At 37.1% G+C, this 23,396-nt stretch overlaps 1 protein-coding gene across 1 annotated transcript in view; it reads right to left on the bottom strand.

Moving 5' to 3' along the window:
* GluRIB (Glutamate receptor IB) overlaps nt 1–17,593 on the bottom strand; it is a 143,566-nt gene extending 125,973 nt beyond the window's left edge. Inside the window, 5 exon segments of the mRNA XM_067792013.1 lie at nt 3,888–3,964; nt 4,196–4,328; nt 4,331–4,462; nt 14,691–14,855; nt 17,384–17,593. Coding sequence (XP_067648114.1) covers nt 3,888–3,964; nt 4,196–4,328; nt 4,331–4,462; nt 14,691–14,855; nt 17,384–17,572 — 696 coding nt within the window. The 5' untranslated portion in view covers nt 17,573–17,593.
* Nucleotides 17,594–23,396: the final 5,803 nt, after the last annotated feature.

The raw sequence follows: 23,396 nt of genomic DNA, 5'->3' as shown, positions 1-23,396 counted from the left end.
TGTATAGCTTGTTCTACCATTTATGCACCCCCAACCCTCCGACTCAATTGTGGTAACAATATCTCTTTCGTAACTCAGGCACGGATCATATATTTTATTTGCCTGATATTAGATGGCGCTATACTGCTGTGACCATAGGGACTGCACTTAAGCTGCCCCGAGGACCTAAGCCTCGTTGCCGTTGCTAATGCAATATTTTTGGACGTTAGGTTAGAATGGCATGCAGTGCTTCTGTCGGGGTAGCTTCTAAGGCTCCCGTTATACTAATTATTGATACTATGCATAACCTCTCAAGTTTTTTGGTATACGGACTTTTTCGTGTGACTGTCCACTAAACAAGAACCCCATAGTAAAGTATGGGTTTGCCAATTGCTGTAAATACCCAGTAAGAGAGTGATAGGCTCAGGTGTATCCTAGCATCCACTTGCAACCATAGAGTGCCGCGGATGCTTTCTTCGTTCTTTCTTCCACATGGAGTTTCCACGACAACTTACTATCTAGTATAATTCCTAGATACTTTGTGCTATATTTTTCTTGCAGGGTTACCCCTCCGTGATTCGGCTTAGTGCAAATAGGGACCTTACATTTCGCAGTAAAAAATACTAGATCGGTTTTTTCCGCGTCGGCAGTTAACCTGACTCCAGATGGCCAGGCATGCACATCCCGCAATTCCTGATCTGCAGAGCAACTAATATCTACTAGAAAATTTGATTTATTTCAAAAGTTTTGTAAAATTCCTGGAAAACGTCTGATTGACTGAAAGTGTTAACATCGTTATAACAATTTGTTTGAGGACCAAACGGAAAGATAGCAGGAATTAAGTAATAGAAAAATTCCCCCTTTTGGCAAAAACTAGAAATTTTACAGTTTCTAGCTTAAATATTGTCTCGATATCTGGCAACCCTTCCACCCTCAGTAGCTGAAGCCTTGATATGGGATCGCAGGACATGAACGCATAACGGCATCAACCATTTTTACCTGCAGCTCGAACTTCCTACATTTACTGTTACGAGCAAGCACAGAGGCTGCTTAGGATGGCAGCGGCCGAGCTACTAATAGGTCTTTAAACCATCATGACTAGCCCTATCTATAAGGCAAAGGAGGCGTGTCTCAGAAAAGAACATACTGGTGCAAAGTCTAGGACTTCGACAGGCAAAGCCACTGATATGAAGATACAACTCAAAGCGTTATAAAGTCATGACTAACTTTCCAAAAAGCAGCCTTGGAATTTTAGCAGGCATATGCACAGGTCACTGCAGACTAAAGAACCACATGCATAACAATATACCCAATGCGGTGTAATAGCCACTGCCGGTTTTGTGACAACGAGCATAAGACTGCGGAATATATTTTGCTTTAATGCGATGCAATCCGAGAAGAGGAATAAGGATCCTTTTATTGCTAAACTTAGAAAAAAGACACATACTTTTTCTTAAGTCGAGCACCATTCTGCATTTCCTCAGAGAAATCAGATTGCATGAGGTGCTCTGCAGAGAATGAGAACACAACAGACCAATTGATCACAGTGTTTGTCTTCACAACAATTTATCTATCTATCTTAGTTGTACACTCGTATAATGAACCCAAGATATAACGAATAATGAATGACTTATGGAACTTCTTCAAATTAAGTGAGACGACTGAACGAGAATCGGGTTTTGAGTAGCTTTACACAAGGCATTGGTACTTAGACACTTTATAAACTGAAAAATGAAAAAAAGTGTTAAATTTGTTACTTGCGCTTGAAATCTGACACATAATTTACTGTGCACATAACTATTGTCAGTGCATGTGTTCATTTTACTCTGTGGAATATCCTCCGCGGCCACATGCTCTAAACTTTGACACCATCACCTTTACAAAAAGCACTTCGTTCAAAGTAAACAATGCGCCTCAATAAACTTAATAGTTTCGTTCGTGCTTTTCTTCTATATAACCCATACTTATACGCCCAAGCACAGTTAGTATTTTACCTTCGCGTGTAATGTGTTCTGTTCACTTTACCATTAAAAGGGTTTAAAAGCATAGAGTTAGTCTTCCAGCTGTTTAACTGACAGATAACCCTTGCCATGCTTTTCACTAAATATTTACCAACTTCATTTATGTGTAGATTTGTTTGTTCGTTTGTGGATAGATGTTAGCGAGTAAATAAATGGACACACCTATATTCCACGGATGTAGAACACAATCTCGACTATCAAAATCCCGAAAAATATAATCCTTAAAGACATATCAAATCATGTATATTGGAACGATTTTCCGTCATCCCTTGTCAAATTTGATTTTGAGACAAACCGGTTTCGGCGTGGGCCCTCATCAGTGTAGATTTACGTTCTGATCTGTTGTTGCCGTTTGTCCTGTATTTATAGTTCGTAGGTACATAAGCAGGTATTGTCAAAATTGATGCTTGTGTATATTTAGTTATGTGTATATGCTGTGTGTTCAATCAGAACCGAGGGTGGTTTACTAATCGATTTGTGTGGCTGACTGGCGTAGGTACAAATCCGTGACTTTAGGCGTTTAACCTTCTTTGCGGGTTTGTTGTTTTGGCGTGTTAATTGTTTTGTTTTTATTAGTTGTTGTGTGTTTGTCTGTTGTACCTGTGTGATTAAGTTGTTTCCTGTAAACAAGTTTTAAAGGCTCGAATATTGTCTCAGAAATTGTGTTTATCTGTTCGTTTATTATTCTACCGTCGAATGTTTTCTGCTTGCAGATTTCCTTGTTTGCGAGTACATTGAGACGTCGGCCTTTTGCTTGTATGTGAAGAATCCTAACTGTTTTATTGATATTTGCTGGGGAACATTCATTCTCGACCATGTTTGTCGCGAAGTTAAACTCGGGTATAATGTTTGGATTCCGTATTTTTTTGTTGTAATCTCTAATATGTTCTCTGAACCTCGTTCTTATTTCCCGTTTATATTCCTGTTTGTCCTATGTAACTATGCTGGCATCCGCAGGTAAGCTTGTATACGCCGTGGCTGCTAAACGGATCCTAGAAGTTACTGTTAGTTCTTAGTTTTCGCCATAGATCTTTCGCGAATCACATGGTCGAGAATGAATGATCCCCCGCATACATCAATAAAACAGTTAGGGTTCTTCACATACAAGCAAAAGGCCGACGTCTCAATGTACTCGAAAACAAGGAAATCTGCAAACAGAAAACATTCGACGGTAGAAAAATAAACGAACAGATAAACACAATTTCTGACACAACATTCGAGCCTTTAAAACTTGTTTACAAGAAACAAAGGGTTCACACAGGTACAACAGACAAACACACAACAACTTATAAACACAAAACAATTAACACACCAAAACAACAAGCCCACAAAGAAGATCAAACAACTAAATTTACGGATTTTTTACCTACCCCAGTCAGCCACACAAATCGATTAGTAAACCACCTTCGGTTCTGAATGGACACACAGCACATACACATAACTAAATATACACAAGCATCAATTTTGATAGGTGAGAACAGATCACAACGTAAATTTACACTGATGATGGCACAATGCCGAAACCGGTTTGTCTCAAAACCAAATTTGACAAGGGATGACGGAAAATCGTTCCAATATACATCAGTTATCCTCCCTGTCGGAAAATCAACAAAACAATATAAGTCACATATCAAATCCCAACACTACCCAATTTATAAACCCTACACGACCGAATCCAATTTCGGCTACGCTATTTACAGTGTTTCTATGCAGAACGCTTTTCTGCGCAATGTGTAATACTGGAATTTAAGTAAATTTGTCTGCATTGTGCATTGCCAAGCTTTGAGGACCATTATCAGGATTTGTTGTATCTTGATGGGCATATTTAACCATAGTGATTATATGAATGTGGTGGTGCATGCACATTGAGCTCTTTTACATGTTTACCTTTCTCAAATAGCGCGAAATTTTATCACCATGCTCCCATGGGTTAACCCAACCCTTGAATGTATTACAATCGAGCGCTCATGGTGTATTGCAGGCATGCTTAACGAACGAAACGATATCATTTCGTTACGATAATCAACGCTAATAAACGGAACGAAGTCACTTCGTTTCGTTTATTAACGTTAAGATCGTCAAATTAACGTTAATTTGACGTTCTTAACGTTAATAAACGAAACGAAGTGACTTCGTTTCGTTTATTAGCGTTGATTATCGTAACGAAATGATATCGTTTCGTTCGTTAAGCATGCCTGGTGTATTGCCACCTCCATTGTTGCCACCTTCATTTCCTCCACCACCACCAATGCCGATACCAGCGCCACCGACCCCACTACCACCAATTCCACTACCCATGCCACCGGAGTTGCCAACACCCATCATACCCATTGTGCTGCCATAAGTGTTTGTTTACTACGCCGTTGTATGTTGTTGCGAAATTGATCGGGTTTCTTGCGTAATATTTTGTTGAAGGCTTCGACTAGAATGAATACAGCATCGTACATTAGGGCAGCTTGCGCCTGTGGGGATGTTACAAGAGAATAAAAATATGTGGGTATGTGTGGTAAAATAGAATTAAATATAGTATTTAGCAGAAGCGTATTTTTGATATTGCTGTGTGTGTGTGTTGTCGTTGTTGTTACTTTATTTTGTTTTTTTGGTTGATGTACCGGAAAAGGAAGGATATGTTAACATTTAATGAGGAAAATGTTTGGCGCTTTTGTTATATCTAGGAAATGACTTCTAATGTATATTGGTTTGTAGGTGTATATTTTTGTATTTGATAGTGTTAATGTAGGTGTATTCACCTGCTGTTATTATATTTAAAGTGTTTATTTGTATTTGGTTAAGGGAGTGAACGAATTTTTTATGAAGCTCCTGGTCAGCTTTGCGGCATTTGTGTCTGTTTCGCGCTACGCGTCTAATTGTTTTTTAATATCAGCTTATTCATTGTTTACTTTTACATGCAAATACGTTTAAGTACCTGATTATGTAGGTACTTATGCCAGTATGTGCATTTATCGTGCGTTCAGTGGCCCTGTCAGAAGGGATATGCTTTAGGGGACTTTTATCTTAACAATGGGATAAAGTTTGATATTTAAATATTTTTGCTTACCGTATGGCGGAATCAAAAATTCAAGAGTAATGAAAGAGTAAACGTAAGGGTAATATTTGGCAGTGGCTTGACACATGTGAAAATTCAGAATGTAAGCGGTGGGTAATATAGGAAATTATCGGAAAGTTATCGATCTTGATTTCGCGTCCATACCCATCGGTGATGAGTGAAATCAAGAAAAGAACGTTGGAAAAACTTTGCAGTTTGGGTACAGGGGTGTGGCCTTGGGGTAAATACGAGAACATTGATCTACTACTCTTAACGAGGAAATACAAACTACCCACCTTTGAAATGCCAGGGCTAAATGGGTAGCAACTAACCCGTACACTCAGAAAAAAACTTCTCCCGATTGCAGATAAATGGACATGGCCGTGCGTGGAAGTGCCATTTAATAATAGCACTTTAGAAATTTTGTCCTCATTCGCATGGCCAAATTTCTTTCTCCATTTGAACAATTTTTCCTCATTTTGAAGAAATTTTGGCCATGCAAATGAGGATAAAATTTCTTAAGTGCCATTTCATTAAAGTTTTTTCTGAGAGTACATATCTGAGACTGACAACCGGTTTTAAAATCATAGCACTCAAGGTCATGTTCGGTAAGAAATGGGATCTTAAATCGAGGTGCGATCAGTAATGACGCATTTCTCCATAGTGTGGTCGGGAGCTCTTAGTAGGAACTACAATCTCATCGACCTACAGAAAGTTCAGCGCATAACGTGCGTTGGTGCCAGAGGAGCCTACCTACCACACCTGCCCCATTGTAGCTTAAGACCCCATCTTAAACCTGCTTCCCATTGGTATGCACATATTATGTACATCGGCACAAACCTTAGACTAAGGAAATCTTGGTGCTTTGAGATACACAGAAAGGGTATAGCAGTTGCCTTCCGTTTTCTTCCTACCGGAACTTTGAACTTTTGAACTCCAAAACAGACTTTAAGCGTCAGGGGCGGAGATAAAAATATCACCCCAAGTGGGAGTGATTGGAAAAAGGACACGGTTCCAGCTAATAAAGCCACACTTATCTACACCGATAGCTCTGAAGTGGACTCAGATGTGGGGGGCTGGAATATGTGGTAGCTGCACCATGCACTAGCTCATAGCACAGCCTTGGAGATAGCTTAGGGGAAATTCCGAATTTTTCGTTGAATAAAGCTCAAAAAAGGAGGAGCACCATGGGCTGTGTAATTTCATGAAATATATGGCCAGGATTTCAGATGACTATACCGCATAATGACCACTGTAGGAATTATAAAGACGTCACTGACAAAGAGAACGTTGAGCATTTTCTAGGTAAATGCGCGGTTCTAGCTAAAACACGTTTAAATTCCTTCGGTAGGCCATCTTCGAAAAATCTTGGTAGATAATTGACGAATTGTTTTGATGTTAGTAGGTTCAACCGAGTTTTATGGCATCAAAATGGCTTTTCGTTAGCTACATGGACGCCCCGGGTCGCAGATCTTATAGCAATACTTTTCTATTTATGATCTATCAAAACCTTGTCGACTCGGTTTTAGAAAATTATCATAAATATATTTTCGAAAAACAAATGCTTTATTGTAAAACAATATAGATTATTTATTTTGAAAACTGGCGACATGCTATCAAAAAATTATCCAATTTTTATCCAGCAGCTATTGATTTTTAACAAAAAATTATCGATTGGAAATCCAAAAGATATCGATTTTGTATTTGTTTCATCGGCTTGCTTTGAAATATATACCAAAAAAACTGTATAATAAAGTCGATGACACATTTTAAACCTATCCTCAAAAAGTCTATAAGAAATCAATAATGAGTCGCTGAGTCGGTGATAACAAAGCGATAACTCGACGATAACTATTCGCTACTCATAGCATTCCGATAATAAGAAAATATCTTATCGGCATCGGTTGTTAAGGTTGAACTTCTAAACCAATTTTTAGTTCTGCATTACAATTTTTCCCACAAATGAGCGAATGTGCATTTTAGATACGTGGTTAGCTGGGAACCACCTTGCCTTGTATAGTTTTAGGAAATTTAAATAAATGTGTTAGAAGGAAATTGAATTGAAAGAAGAAATTGAAACAGTATGCTAAAATTTAATCGGTTGGGGATGGAGAGGATGACGCGAGGTTAAGTAAATAGGGTCCCAATGACCCAGGAAAAGGGGGCCGCCAAGGCAGAAAAATCGAGCGGTCCTAGGCAGGGTGGACTACTTGCGAGGGCGTGCGTTAAGGGCCCGGACCTCTCGCCCTGAGTTAGCTGGGGGACATTCCACCTTGATTGCGCAAAGGGGTGGATTCACCTTCTAACAGGTGTACGTGACAATTATTATTAATATGGTATATGTCATATGCCGATTGCGAATGTAATGTGCTACGAAAGATGAATATTCAGAGCTGTTTTTCTTTACAATCTAAGGCCTTTCCAAATAGCTGTGGAACTGCCTACCAGATAAAAAAATTTTGTAAAATATTTTGATATTGTCAATTTGCTCGATCACATGAGTTAGGCGATCATTTGTAGGTTAGGCCATAATATAGCCACTAAACCAAGGCAAGCTCCACGTGAGCTATATTTTTCATCATTTTCGCATCATCGTACCATTATCTACATCCACTTTAGTTGAAAGATCATTTTCAGACAAGCAGTCATATAATAATAATTAAATGATGCTAAACCACTTAGGCCACACTGCCAGAACTCACGCTGTCCTGAGTACTTAAGTTTCTTCAAAGTTCTCAAATCAATGCCACTAAAGATACGAGTAGAAGATACAGCAATGAAATGCCGTTGCTTGGGTTGTTTCACATCTTCCGCTATGCTTATCGTTGATAATATTATTTTTTAATAAAAGTTATTTTTTGTCAGTCTTGCAGTAAAATAGGACCACAAAGGGGCAGCTAACCTTGACAAGCACAATGACTGCCAAATGAGAGAGTGAAATCTATGAGCTCCACTTGCTTATCTGCGTTACATATTTTGGACAAAAAAATATCTCCATTAAAAAAAAAAAAAAATGTAAGGCGAGTTAACCTCCGAAGAGATCTAAGGCCGAGTTTCTCTTCCAATTTTCGTAGTGCTCCTCTTGATTTTCCCTTCAAATTGGCCGGACGGAACCTACATGTTTTATGCCGACTCCGAACGGCATCTGCAAGGCAGATGAGTTTTCACTGAGAGCTTTTCATAGCAGAAATACATCCGAAGCGTTTGCCAAACACTGCCGAGGGGCCATTCTGCTTAGAAAAAATTTCTTCTAATTGAAAAATTTTATTTCTTAAATTTTGATGTTGCTTTGCGCGGGGTGTGAACCCAGGGCATACGGTGTGGTAGGCGGATCACGCTACCATCACACCACGACGGCCGCCTATATATCTCCATTACGATATCTGCATTCACTGTGCTTAGCATCTCAACATAAACATGAATACCACGTGCTTTTGTAGACAATCTCTGGCTCTTTATTTCTGCGAAAATAGCAGTGCAGATATGTCTTCGTGCACTGGCATACATACAAATTATGTATATGCTAATATACTTAATTTACATGTATCCCAAATTACGCTATATTGTAGTGAACATTACATTCTCCTATACTCCATATAGAATATCAATAGCACATACTGCATTTGAGAAGTCTTAAACCAAAACGCAAAAACTCACTCAAAAAACAGATTTTCAAACTATACTTGTGATAACACAGCAGATATGGAAGAACATACGAGTAGCAAAAAAATTTAAATTTAGCGGACAACTAGATTTGAAGCTAAGACCAATAGTATTTTGTATATATTGCGTTTTGGTTTGAAAAAAAAAAATTATTGCGTTATGGTTTAGAATTAATTGGATTTTGTGTACTTTGGTATGAATATTATTGGCTATTTATAGAATTGGCAGTTGTTTCTATTATTCTAGTGAGCTTGGAAAAAATGATGGAATCATGTCTATCATTTTTGACATATTAGTACTCCAATAAGAAGTACATGGTTCAACTCTAACCCTGCTTGTGAATCGTCCATTAAGAAATTTTGATACGATTTCTAAGAAAGTTCTTGCCCATAATTGTCCCATGGAGTACTCTGAAGGAAAATTCCGAGCTAAAGTATACGACCCTGGCTTAGGGCATCGCAGTGCAAATTTTACCACTTTTTATACGTATGAGAATCAGTTATAGCGCACCCGTGTACCCCTAAAATACGCTCAAGGTACTTTCCAAATAATCTTTAAGGATAACTCTGTAACTTATTTTCATTCATATCAATAAAACAAAATTTTCTACTAAAAAATTTAAACATTTTATGAAACTATTGCGTTTTGCTATGAAATATATTTTTTAGAATGTTCCAGCATGGTTAGATTTTCTTTTTTTTTTTCTTTGCAAAGGTAACTACACAAGTCTACGAAAGTGAAATTAAATCCCATCCAAATCTCAAAAATATAAGGGGTGCACTCAGTAGCGGATCGTTAGCTTGGTTGTGTGGGGGGGGTGGGGGGGGGGGGGGGGGGGGGGGGGTGGTAACAAAAGTTTCATAAATTTTGTTTTATTTTTATAAAAGCCGTATTCATGTATAAATTGCCGTGCATCGTTAAATGCCAAAAATTAAGTATTGAACATTTGAATATTTGTTTTCTTTGGATATTTCATTTTTGTTCTGTAAAGTATTTGAAAAATAAAATTTCTCGACCTTTGGGGGGGGGAATGTCCCCTACCCACCATGAATCATTTTTTGACGTTCACTCTTTAAACACTTTAGCTCCCGGATGGAGCATAATACGCGGATCATATGCGATTTAAAAATCGTTAGGTGTGTCATCAAAGTCAAATGCTTACTGAAAGCTAAAAATATGTACAATAAAAAGGGAGCTCACACACCTAGCACGTAGCGAAGAAATTTTCACGTTGTATTTATTTATTTTGCTTTTTTTTACGTCAATATGTAAAACCCCTGTTTAGTACTTTGGCGTGGAGCGCACGTAAACACAAAGTAGAATTTTGTTATGTGTTCACTTTTATCGGTGTGGTAAATCGATATTATCACAACATTTGCTATGCCAAAATATACAAATAATAATATATTAATAACAAAAGAAATATGATGATATTAGTAATCAAATTCAAAAAAGTTGGGAGGGTCAGTGAACAAATAAAAAAATAATAATTTAAAACAAACTTGCCGTTATATCCAAATTATTCAAGAAATTCGCACCTTAGGGTCAGATTATATACGACGGTGTGACAACTTTGGGTCGCAGTCAGTCACGTTCACTGTTACCACTGTATAATACCAAAAAATTTCATAAAGACATTCAGCTTTCCTGTCATTCACTCAAGTGAATGAATGCTCTTATATGATAGAATTTTCTGATCACACGTGGAAAAATGTTTCATTGTGTCACACATAATTCGCCCAGTAATAACAAAATTTTTCACTTTGATAGATTTAATGATTATCCTATTGCAGAATATGATTTATACATTTTAGCATATTGTAACGAATTTGCTGCAAATCCTTTTTTTGCCCTTTTGCTAAGTTCGTATCACTAAACTGTTGAATTGAATAAATAACTCCAATATTGAATAATGGAAAAATGGCCTTTATTAAAGTACTTCACAACAACACTTATACTTTGCAATTAGCTGGCTTAGTAACCAAACTGATAGCTCAAATGAAACTGACTTTCAAAATAATACTGCTATTGCTCGCTGGATATCGTCTTAATCGAAACTGCTTGACAACTCAAATCAAACTGAATTCCAGCGCCTCTACAATTGTCGCCTTTTATACTCTTTGATTTCAACCTTCGTATTTTCCAGGCGCTTCCAGAATCTACTAGTCCAGCAGCTCTCAAACTTCTCAGCTGTAACTACAATTGCACAATTTTATAGTTTTTCTCATTGCATACTTATAGGAGTATCTCAGATATATGCATGTGTGTGTGCATTGACTCTCCGCTTCTCGTATACGTACATGGTACATATGTGTAGACGCAATTATTGTTTCGTTTATGTAGATACATAATGATTGATCTATGGATGTGAATTCACGTCACTGCTTAGCATCGGCTTAGAGATGGAAGCACTCCTTAATTTTGCTAATACTCGTAACAATATCTTAGAAAATTCTCTAAAATTTTGCATCTTCTGTTATCGTTCGAATAATTTAACTGCCGAATAAATAACTCAAGTGTTCCGTATGAACATAATGTTCCTTATTTACAGCAATACTATGGAGGTAGAGCTGCACAATTAAAACTAGTTGCGTACTTCACTTAAAATGCGTTACAATTACTGACTTACTCTCTCTCAGACTGTGCTGCATATAAACCCTCCAAATTTAATCCTTTTTGCTATCTGATTATTTTCTGAATTTTGACTTCTGAATTTTGACTTCTAAAATTTGACCTCTGAATTTTACTTCTGATTTTTTTTCAGCTCAACGTCGAAAGAAGGCGTTATATCCATTCGAGTTATGGAATATGTATAATATCATCAAATTGGGGGAAGCTGGAACAAATAATTCTATCGAACGGTGGCACAACGCCATTCGACCCTCCAGGGGGTTACAATATTCCCGCGGTAGGTATGCCTGTCGTAAGAGGCGACTAAAATACCGGATTCAAGGGGTTTGTGTAGCAAAGCCCTTTTAGGTTACCAGCGCAATACATAGTTTCTACAAACCCAATTGTCAACCTCGCCTATCCGTGGCGAATCCTGTTTCATTTACAGCCGAGGCTCTAGCGACCCAGAACTCCTAATGGATATAGGGGTGTGAGAGCGGGATGGCCTAGAAGATCGTATGTGGTCATAACAAATCGTTCCCGAAATGGTCGGGCTTGGTATCGGAACGTACCGGATCCGCATCCGGCAAAGCACCGTCAACTCGATAACGCTCTCCAAGGCCTTCGAGGAGTGTTCTTATCGCTACAACAACAAACGCCATTCGAAGAGCCTAAAATATATGTCTCCACTACTAAGCACAATTCGTTTTATAGCGAGTTATTTAACAACTGTCGCGAGTCTTCAATAATTGCCGCTAGATGGGTCTAACTTTCATTTGCGCGCCTAGTCTAGCCTAGAGTAACAAACAAGCGTATATATAATTAAAGCTAACATAAGCGTATTAACAAAAATGCAGTAATTTTCTGATGGAGACGAGCTATATCGGAAACGCGAGAAAAAATATAAAGGCTTCGACCAGCGTTTGTTTAATAAAATTTTAAATTCATTGGAAAAAGATAAACGCGAAAACGATTTAATTAATTTCATGCTTGCCATTGCACACTATTTAAAATTTAAATTGTATTGTGAGCACAGCTCACAAGTATATTAACTTTTTTCGCATAATGGTAATCCGTAGCGGTATAAACTAATCGAGATAGATATAGACTTCTATATATCAAAATGATCTGGGTGAAAAAAGAAATTCATTTAGCTATGTCCGTCCGTCCGTCCGTCTGTCCGCTCGTCTGTAAACACGATAACTTGAGTATATTTTGAGGTATCTTGATGAAATTAGGTAAGTAGGTTCCTGGGCGCTCATCTCAGATTGCTATTTAAAACGAACGAAATCGGACTACAACCACACCCACTTTTTTGATATCGAAAATTTCGAAAAACCGAAAAAGTGCGATAATTCATTAACACAGACGGATAAAGCGACGAATCTTGGTAGGTGCGTTGACCTTATGACGCAAGATAGAAAATTAGAAGAATTTTGGACAATGGGCGTGGCACCGCCCACTTTAAAAGAAGGTAATTTAAAAGTGTTGCAAGCTGTAATTTGGCAGTCGTTGAAGATATCATAATGAAATTTGGTAGGCGCGTTACTCCTATTACTATATGTGTGCTAAATAAAAATTAACAAAATCGGAGAACGACCACGTTCACTTTAAAAAAAATTTTTTTTTTTTAAGTCAAATGTTAACATAAAATTTAATATCTTTACAATATAAAAACAAATTATGTCAACATTCGACTCCAGTAATGATATGGTGCAACAAAATACAAAATAAAATAAAATTTGAAAATGAGCGTAACCCCGCCCTTTTTCATTTAATTCGTCTATAATACTTTTAATTCCATAAGTCGAACAAAAATTTACCAATCCTTGTGAAATTTTGGTAGGGGCATAGATTCTATGACGATAACTGTTTTCTGTGAAAATGGGCGAAATCGATTGAGGCCACGCCCAGTGTTTATACACATTCGACCGTCTGTCCTTCCGCTCGGCCGTTAACACGAAAACTTGCGCAAAAAACAATATATCTTAACTGAACTTAGTTCACGTACTTATCTGAAGTCACTTTGTCTTGGTGTAAAATATGGCCGAAATCCGACTATGACCACGCCCACTTTTCCGATATCGAAAATTACGAAAAATGAAAAAAATGCCATAATTCTGAACCAAATATGAAAAAAAAGATGAAACATGGTAATTGGATTGGTTTTTTGACGCAAAGTATAACTTTAGAAAAAACTTTGTAAAATGGGTGTGACACCTACCATATTAAGTAGAAGAAAATGAAAAAGTTCTGCAGGGCGAAATCAAAAGCCCTTGGAACCTTGGCAGGAATATTGTTCGTGGTATGATACATATAAATAAATTAGCGGTACCCGAAAGAAGATGTTCCGGGTCAACCTGGTCCACATTTTGGTCGATATCTCGAAAACGCCTTCACATATACAACTAAGAGCTACTCCCTTTTAAAACCCTCATTAATACTTTTAATTTGATACCCATATCGTACAAATTCATTCTAGGGTCACCCCTAGTCCACACTTATTGCGATATCTCGAAAACGCGCCCACCTATAGAACTAAGGCCCACTACGTTTTAAATAATCATTAACACCTTTCATTTGATACACATGTCATACAAACACATTCCAGGATTACCCTAGGTTCATTTTTCTAAATGGTGATTTTGCCTTATTTTGTCTCCAAAGCTCTCAGCTGAGTATTTAATGTTCGGTTACACCCGAACTTAACTTTCCTTACTTGTTTTAACATAATACCTTCCAAATTTATAAACGTTTCTAAATTTTCAGAAAATTTTTATGTTGGTTTCTGTCGCCTGATTACTTGCTGAATTTTGGCTTTTGAAGCTTGACTTCTGAGATTTGACTTCTGGGTTTTGACCTCTGAATTTTGTCTTGCTGAAAAAAGGGATCAGACTTATGTTTTCTGAAAAAATGTGTTTCTGAATTTTTGTTTTCTGAATTTATGGGGGCATCAGTTATTCAGTTTGGACGTGAAGAAAATTTCTGGTAATACTTTGGACTCATTTAGTCTATATGAGATGCTCATGGACCAGCTAGTTCAACTTAGCCTTACCACACCTACGCATATCTAACAATTTATTCTTTACCTAATTTAGGTTTCTATTCATATTGTTATTTTTGCCAAGCGTACTAAAATTAGGACGAAGTTGTGTAAATATCCACGAAATAATCAATTCTGAATTTGTTGTTTTCATATGTATAATGAAAACAAAATTGTCTTTATATGAGAAAGTATTTAGCCAAAAATATTATCTAGTTTACATTAGGCTTGTGGTTAAAAGCCTTAGTGTAGTTTTTGTGTAAATATGTGTTAGTGTGTGTAAGTATACGAAAGCTTTTTTAAATATTTAAATATATTTTTTATATACCGAGATTGATTCTTTGCCGGCACCAATTGATGTCGTTGGATCCAAACTATTCCAACTGTAATAGAAATCATTCACAAACCGACGTTTAGTGTCAACAATACGAAAGCCGGTTATATTGATAGCACCAAATTCGATTTTTTCACTCTCCCAACGATCATCCATTATCTATTAAAAAATTGAAAAAAAAAAAAAAATCCAATCAAAATGCGATTTTGAATGTAAAATAAAAGTTTCTACAAAAAAGTAAAAAAAAATATAATTTAATATCCAGTAGTTAATGTTGCTAGAAATTTTTTAGGTAAAGGTCATAGTTCTCATCTATCCCCTGTAGCGAAAATGGTAGACACTAGGTAACAGCACTTAAAAATTCTATATTAAATAGCGATAGAGCGTGTTTCAAGGAACTAATTTACAGGGCCGACATTGATCCTTGTGAATTGACTTATAGAACGGTATGGGCTGAATTATCTAAAGGTGCAGAAACCAGAGATACCCACATGCGCGTTACTAATGAGAAGAATTGTTGGAACTCTTTTTCCGACACAAGCTAACTGGACTTATAAAAATGGGAAACTCGAAGTTACGGCAATCTCACGAAAAACAGGGAAGTAGGTAATGAATGCAACATATGTTGCCTACAATTAGTTTTCACAACTCCACTGGCGGCGCCACTCAGGAATTTGTTCTAAAGCCAACGCTATGAAATGTGTTGTATTGCTGTGAGCTATAAATCGCCTTTCAAGGGGACACGAAAATTGTCGACTACGCATATGATATTGTCGACGTAGCTGGGGTCAAGAAACTAGATCTGCGCCAAGAATTATGCAATGACGCCACTGATATGGTTAGTAATAAGACAGAAGTAGTTTTCAAATGTAAACCGATTTCTAACAAATTTTTAAGCAGCACTTTAGGGAGGTAGGAGACAAATGCGCAAGATTGGTGGCTTGCACTAAACTAACTTTCAGCTATTTTCCAACGTATCTAGCTCGATAATATCCTATGAAGCTCCAGTGTGGCACGAATCTAAAATGACCCATAAAAAGGATATACTAGCTGTTTACCGAATTAGTGCTATACGAAAAGCAAGTGCTTATCGGACGGTGTCCGAAGAAGCGATTGCTGTTTCATCTTGTAGGATCACTGCTGATCTGTTGTCAAGGGAAGTAGCCGATCTTTATGACAATTAAGTGGGCGAACCACTGAAGATGTCAAGAAAAGCACAAGGTAGCAAAAGTTATGCGTGGAAACGAGGAAAGAGCGATGTATGCTTTTGTTAGTTCTGCATGGAACGGTGTGAGTGTAAGCATGGCGAACTAAACTTCTATCTCACGCAGATATTGAGCGGGCACAGGAGTCTTAACATAAGCGTAGAAGGGAGTAAGAATTTTTCCACACATAGTATTTATGGAAACTTGCTGAAATTTTTCGCCAGCTTCTAATATAATAGGAAACAATTTGTGTCAGTTGGAGGCCTTATGTCGTCTATGACTATCGACGCTTGGTTACTTACTGCGGTCTCTTATTATTTCTTTACTTTTTTTAATGATTTTCTTTCGGATTTTGACAGTTATTTTAATGTTTGCAGATGAAGTCAAGTTAGCTTTAGCAGACGCTTAAGTAAGTTACTTTTTATTTTTTTGTTAAGAAGTCCATTGAAATATTGGTCGAGAGTGAGGGTTAGTGAAAGTGCGAGTGAGAGGGGAAGTGGGAGCTGGAGTTGGAGTGGAAGTTGGAATGAGAGTGGGTATATTGGTGGATTGGGAATGGAAGTTGGAGAGGGAGTGAGGGGAGAATGGGAGTGGGAGTGAGAGTTGTAGTGGTAGTTGCAGAGGGGTGGAAGTGGGAGTGGGAGGGAGATAAATGGAAAAAGGGATGGACAAGAATAAGAAAAACGGAGAAGATAATGGTATGTAGAGAGCAGAGGAGAAGCGAGGCTCACCTTTTTTATGAAGGCAAACCAATTTTTGGAACAGAAAAAATTCTTCCGGGTAAACTAGTAGTAAATAAAAGTCCTAAAATCATGAATGCTAAGTATGTGATGTATATTCAATCAACATAAGCTTCGTATGCCATATATATTGTTACTTTCAAAACTCAGCATGATTCTTTGGCAATAGCTAAAGGAAAAGTTGGCGCGTAACATTCAAAGCAATGGCAACACGTACAATATGGATAATTGGTTATTAATGTGGTTTCAAATATCAAAACCGCTGAACAAACCAAAAAAGCCACACAAATCGCTTTGTGGGCGCCTTCACAAATAAAACTGACGAGCTATAAAAACTGATGATGAGGCCAATATATATAAGTTTATATGTAGATTTGTTTGTATAACTTTATTACAAATATACTGTCACATGTGAGAGTGCCAAGTTTTATTTTCGTTTGCGTATTTGTAGCTTTATATATTTATGCATACATTTATATGAGTATGTTATTATGTTTGTTAGTGGTAGTATGGCTCCACACATACACCTTCGTTCATTTGTGGTTTGGCAGTCATGCACAACGATTTATTTTCTTGGCTTTAAATGCTAAAGCGTGTCTTCTCTCAATAATGAACTCATGTAGTAACACACATACATACATTTACATATATACAAAGATAAAAATTGATTGCATGCAATGTTTAAACATATATACACATATACATAAACGCAAGTACCTCCATATAACGAAATTGTACTTACCAAACCGCTTAGCAAATAATGATACGTTCGACGTCCCAACGATATATCGCGTACATCTTGTATAAGTATCTGTTTGGCCATTTCCGTTGAATAATCAAGTACGATGTATTTATTGGTGAAACGTCCTATATCCTCAAGTGTATGCAGGAAATCGATGGCCATTGTTATATTCGCAATACGTTTTACCATTTCAACTTGAAATTATTCGTTCCCGGGCTTAAGTCCTTGATAAATTTGTTGTAGTCGTAACAGTCCTGAAAATGTGAAGATTGAATTTAGAAAATAGGTTATTCGAATTTACACTATATAATACGAAATGTGTATGTGTATAAGGCACCTACTTAATATTTGACCAGTTTAAAATGGGTTAGGTTGCCAGTGATTTTTGGACTTTAAACTCATTCAAATAGAAAATACTACAAAAGCGAAACATACTGTTGCAGGATAAGGAAGGCACGTAGATTTTTTTTTATAAAAATAGATGTTTAGAATGTGTGAAGGCTAATGCGAGTTGAAAAAGGAAGAGACGCCTTTGCAGGAAGAAAAATTAGAGGTAGTTAGGCGATAATACAAGGAGTCTGAGCTGCTAACCATCACGGATGACACCCACAGGTTTTACAAAAAATATTTGGCTAAGAGGGGAATGTTTTGAGTCCGTGGCAAAGCCCTGTAAGAACGAAAATAGCGACCTTGATACTGATGTCCAGAGAGTACTTAGGTTATAAAGGGAAACTTCTCTCCTAAATAAAGAAAATGAAGGCAGCAATATGCCGCCCAGGGGTGATAAACGCGATTCCGCAATCGATTATTAAGAAACTGATATTCCTCAACCCGATTTTGATGAAGTCAGTTTAGTATTAACTAAATCCAAATATGAACAAGGCCGCTGGCTCTACTGGATTACCTGCAAAGCTATTCATACGGCGGGGAGGAGTTAATTAAGCGCATGCATCTAACTATTTGCAAAATATGGTCAGACGAGCGCATGCCTGGCGATTGGAATCCAATTCTTCTTTGCCAAGTCCACAAGAAAGGAGATCCTGCAAATTGCGCCAGCTATCGCGGAATCAGCCATACGTTTATGGCATATAAGGTCTTATCAAAGGTATTGTGCGGACGTTTAAACCCCGCCGTAAATCGGTGTGTTGGACTTTAGCAGTGAGGCTTCAGACCTGGTAAATCTATCACCGACCAGACTTTCACAATGCGCACAAATCTTGGAAAAAACGCGAGAAAAAATAATTGACACGCATCACTTCTTCGCAAATTTTAAAGCCTTCTTCGACAGCGTGACGAATTTAGTTTCCTCGAAAAACTTAAACGGCTGTGGAAAATTACATTGAGCAACAACAGCATGTTAGTTAGAATTGGGAAATACATCCCCGAAGTTACAGAAAAGGTTACCCCTATCATGCGATTCATTTAGTTTGATTCTAGCTGCAGAACTTAATCGCTCTGGAATAATATTCTATGCAGTTACTGGCGTACGCTGATGACATCGATACCATCGGCCCGAGCACCCGCGGTATAAACTCTGCTTACTCTATTTTGGGGGAAAAGATGGAATACCTGGTGTCACTAAGCCGTAAAAATAAATTTTGAATTGCCACCCGTCAACAAAGTATCTTCGAGAAACCTTAAAAACACTAAATGGGACCTGTGTAGGAAGTTGTACGAGCTATCCAATCCTGAGTGATACTAACTCGAAAGGGAGCAATGTGGATACGTGTTTCGCTTGCAAGACTCTATCACTATCGATAAAAACTGTACCGCGTAGAGCGTGAAAACGTAGTTGTGAGCTGCTTATAATTTAACACTTGATGCTTGTATGCAGGTCTCTTCTTCTGTCTTTGGGATAGGTCCACTAGTGGGATATTCGCGGTGGCTGTGGTTTCATCTCGCATGGTTGATTTTTTCCTTACATATTGAAGAGTTCACTTCTGGAGAAGTTTACAATGAAACAGACTAAATGAGCTATGCAATCTCTTCTGCGTTAAAGCTGGCAATAAATCATTCTCTTTAGAGTAATGCTGCGTCTTCAACTTTCGGAGTAGACAATGAAGTATCCTCTTCATAGTAGTGCAGTCTTCTGTGCTAAAAAGTTGGTAATAAAGTTTTGCCTTTGTCTTCGCAAAACGGTAAAGCAGCCTCGTTACTTATTCTAACCCAATCTAAATTTTTCAATGACTAATCTTAGAAGGTCAAAGGGAATGTTGGCCACGTTCCTCAGTTGTGCCCCCAGTGTATACCTTTTGAGTTAATGGCTGAGTTATATGGTTGACTAAATGTCGGCTTTGCAGATGTATATTGATTATGGTTAACAGTTGATAATTTTGAAATGTTTTTAACTGCATTAGGTTATGCTAAATCGCGCATGTGTGTATGTGGGCAATAGATGAGGTTTTTTGTCGGAGACTTGCACAGACATTTATACAACCCGATAGATAAGGTTTCAATTATATCCCTTAATTTTGACGAAGGTTATTATGGTGATTATAAAACGTTGTTCACATCCATTAATACTTGAATTAACATTGTGGAATTGTATCTTTATCTGACTGTATTACGCTGAGTGGTCAGAAAATGATGAAATATGCTTGAAAAATAGTGGAAATGGATCTCAAGATGGAGTAGTCCTGCACCCGGATTCCATTATCCTTAAAATTGTAAGGAGCTTTGATTGAATCCATATCTTGTGATTGTACACGCGATTACAAGCTAATTTGGTATCACTGATTGGGATACGAAGCGCTTTGGTCAGGGAACAGAGAGCCGATAGTTGGGCCAGTGATCATGCAATAAGATCAGTGTGTTTGGTAACACGAGGTTGAGCCTAAAATTGTAGATAATTACGTTAAAGGCATATATATATAATTCGGACGGTTCGGAATTAAGCTAAGCCGAACGACTTTCTTAATCTATTTCATGGTTTTGATAAAATTTAAACTTGAAATATGTTCAGACGGCGTGAACTTGTACTTGATTATTTAACCTCTTGTATGTGACTACGTAAAAAACGTTAACTATTCAACTTTGACATTCACCAAATAATATGAAACATATTTTTTGAAATCAAATATGACCGCGCTTGCCAACAAAACTAAAATCATGCACATCAATAAACTAACGTTTTATTGATTCGATTGAAGTAAATTCTCCTTCAATTCAATGACAACATGAATTTAATTACATACAAAAATATTTGCAAAAATAAAAAATTGAATTTTAAAATCATATCGACGGTCCTAAATTCATCATCAATTTTTCCCGTTATACCAAATCATATTGTAACGAATTTACTAAAATTCCTCTTATTTGCAAACTTCTGCTAACGTTCGAATCACTAAACTGTTGAATAAATAACTACAATATTCGATAATGCAAAACGGTCTTTACTAGACTACTTTAAAAATAAAACTTCTACTGCTCGAGAGATGGCGTGCTTAAATCAAACTGAATACTAAATGCTCAGCTTTACCTCCTTTCATACTCTGTGATTTCTCGTTCGCATTCTTCTAAGCATTTCTATTTCTAGAATTTACTTCTCGTTAACAAGCTATAAATTTCTAAGCTCTAGCTACAGATGCACGATTTTATAACTTCCCGCAGGGCTCATGCGCGTGTATGTGTGAGTGATACTTGCACAACTGATTGCATACTTTTGGGATCATGTGTTTGTGCGTTACTCTCCGCTGCTTGTAGGGACATACGGGTAGACATAATGATTGAATTGTTGATGTGCATACAAGTCACTGCTTAGTATCGGCTTAGAGATGATAGTATCCCTTAGTGTTGCTAATATTCATCACAATATTTTATAGCAAAACATTTATTTATTTTCAAGCTTTTATTTTATTTTAATAATCAGCGGATATGATGCAATATCAATAAAACAATAGACTAAATGAGAAAAGTACGTATCTATGTATTTATTTGAGTACGGCTGTTGGTAAAATATAATTAACGGAAGAGCTTTTCACTAAATGGTAAATATGGAGCAAAAATTGCTATCAAATGGGATTGGTGTTTAAAAGAAAATAAAATAAACAAAACAAATAAAGAAGTAAAAATCCAATTAATAAGTGTAAGGAACAAGACAATTTTAAGACGCACATATATATGTATTGTTGTATACATACAACAAAATAATTTAAAAAAAATTTTAAGTTAAACGGTTTTTTTGAAAACAATACTTACATGAAGTAATAATAATACTAGTATTGTTTTCAATACAACCGTTTATCTTAAAATTTTCTTTTTTAATTATTTTATTTTCAAGTTTGTAGTCTTTATTTAATTGCCTACTATTTCTCGTTCTATTTAGTTCATTTAGTGACTCATTATTACACGGACTCTTTCCTAACAATTTGTTACAATCTAAGGCCTCAATACATAATCCTTACAAAGACTTTACTCGACTCTGTGCTACGTATGCATGTCCCTCCTCGAACTCCAAAATATTTAGATGTCAGTTCTATCAGACTATCTGTAATATTTGTTCCAAATATGAGCCAAATCGGACCACAAATACGATTATTTTGAATATCTCGATCCTTGCGCCACCTAGCGGCGCTTTTTTTCATAGGTCGCTTTGTATTCATGTATGTATTATATGTTCCAAATATGAACCAAATCGGACGACAAATAAAATTTTTTGAATTTTTATTTTGAATATTTCGATCTATGCGCCACCTATCGGATTTTTTCGTATTATTGTATTGCCATCGGGTTCTGAACTATATTCCAAGCTTCAAGCTTGTAGCTTATCGGGAAGTTACTTAAATTTCAATAACAATTCGTGCCAGCCAGCAAGCCTGTCAAGTCAAGCTAAATAAAACCGTTTAAAAATGCAGGTTGTATTGGACTACACTGCGTATACGCAACCGCTGGAAGCTGTGTGATGAAGAAGAAATTTGAAATGCACTTAGCTGCTTATACAACAACGTAACGGCGAATTGCATAAGAAACAACCAGATAAAAACACAGCAGATAGTAAATTTGCAGCCAATTTAGTCAACACGCAACATTTACAATTATACTTTGATATGGAATCATTGAGATGGCTCAGGAACAAAGCAAAATATGCCAATTCCTGCTTGAGTCAAAGTCAAGTGCTGATTGACGTAGCTGATCACCAAGATTAAATTGAACGTGCGAAATGTGTGGCAGTATGGATATGTGATAAATTGTTAGAAAAATACAGAATGGTAATGCAAAATAAATAAAATACTTAGCGAAAGAAATATGTTTAAAAGAGTGAGGGAAATATTAACATTTGTAATAATGCCAACGATTCAGAACTAAGAATGAATACTAAAACTCGGTGGCATATAAAATAACAGATATAAATACCTGAAAAATTATTGAACCCAGCAGGCTTACAACCCACAAAAACAACTGGTACGATGAGTAATGTCGCGCTGCCTCGAAAAAGATGGACTATGCTATACGGCCACCCTGTAGAATGTTATTATTTGGCGAAGAAGGATATAGGGCAGAATGACGTGAGTGCGAGTAGCTTTAGATGCTGCCTGGTATAAATAATACATGAAAGTTCTACTGAAAAATCAGGCAGATGTCGGAATGTTTCAAGGTCTGGGAGGATTCCTAAAGAAATGACAATGGCGAGCCTGGTAATTGGAGGGAAAAATATGCATTCGATCTGAAGGAAACACTTTTCCCCATTGTAAGATAACGAAGGAGAATATGAACCCGATACCACAATCGCCGATGATGGAGAACACATTCCGCAAACCCGATTATGACAAAGTGCGATAGACAATATACCGATATCATAACGAGGTTTTCAAACATGGAGGCGAAGAGTTTGTAAAGAGCATGTATGAGCTGCTATGCAAAATATGGTAGGATGAACGCATGCCTGTGGATTGGAATTGAAATGTGCTCTGCCAAATCTGCAAGAAAAGTGATCCTATCAACCGTGTCAATTACCGCGGAATCAGCCTGCTTAATATCGTGTAGAAAGTTCTGTTAGACGTGCTGTTTGAAAGAA

This window comes from Eurosta solidaginis, chromosome 5 (genome assembly GCF_040869045.1).
Source record: "Eurosta solidaginis isolate ZX-2024a chromosome 5, ASM4086904v1, whole genome shotgun sequence".
NCBI lineage: Eukaryota > Metazoa > Arthropoda > Insecta > Diptera > Tephritidae > Eurosta > Eurosta solidaginis.
Note: the sequence above shows the minus strand (reverse complement) of the source record. Positions and strands in the feature narration are given on the sequence as shown.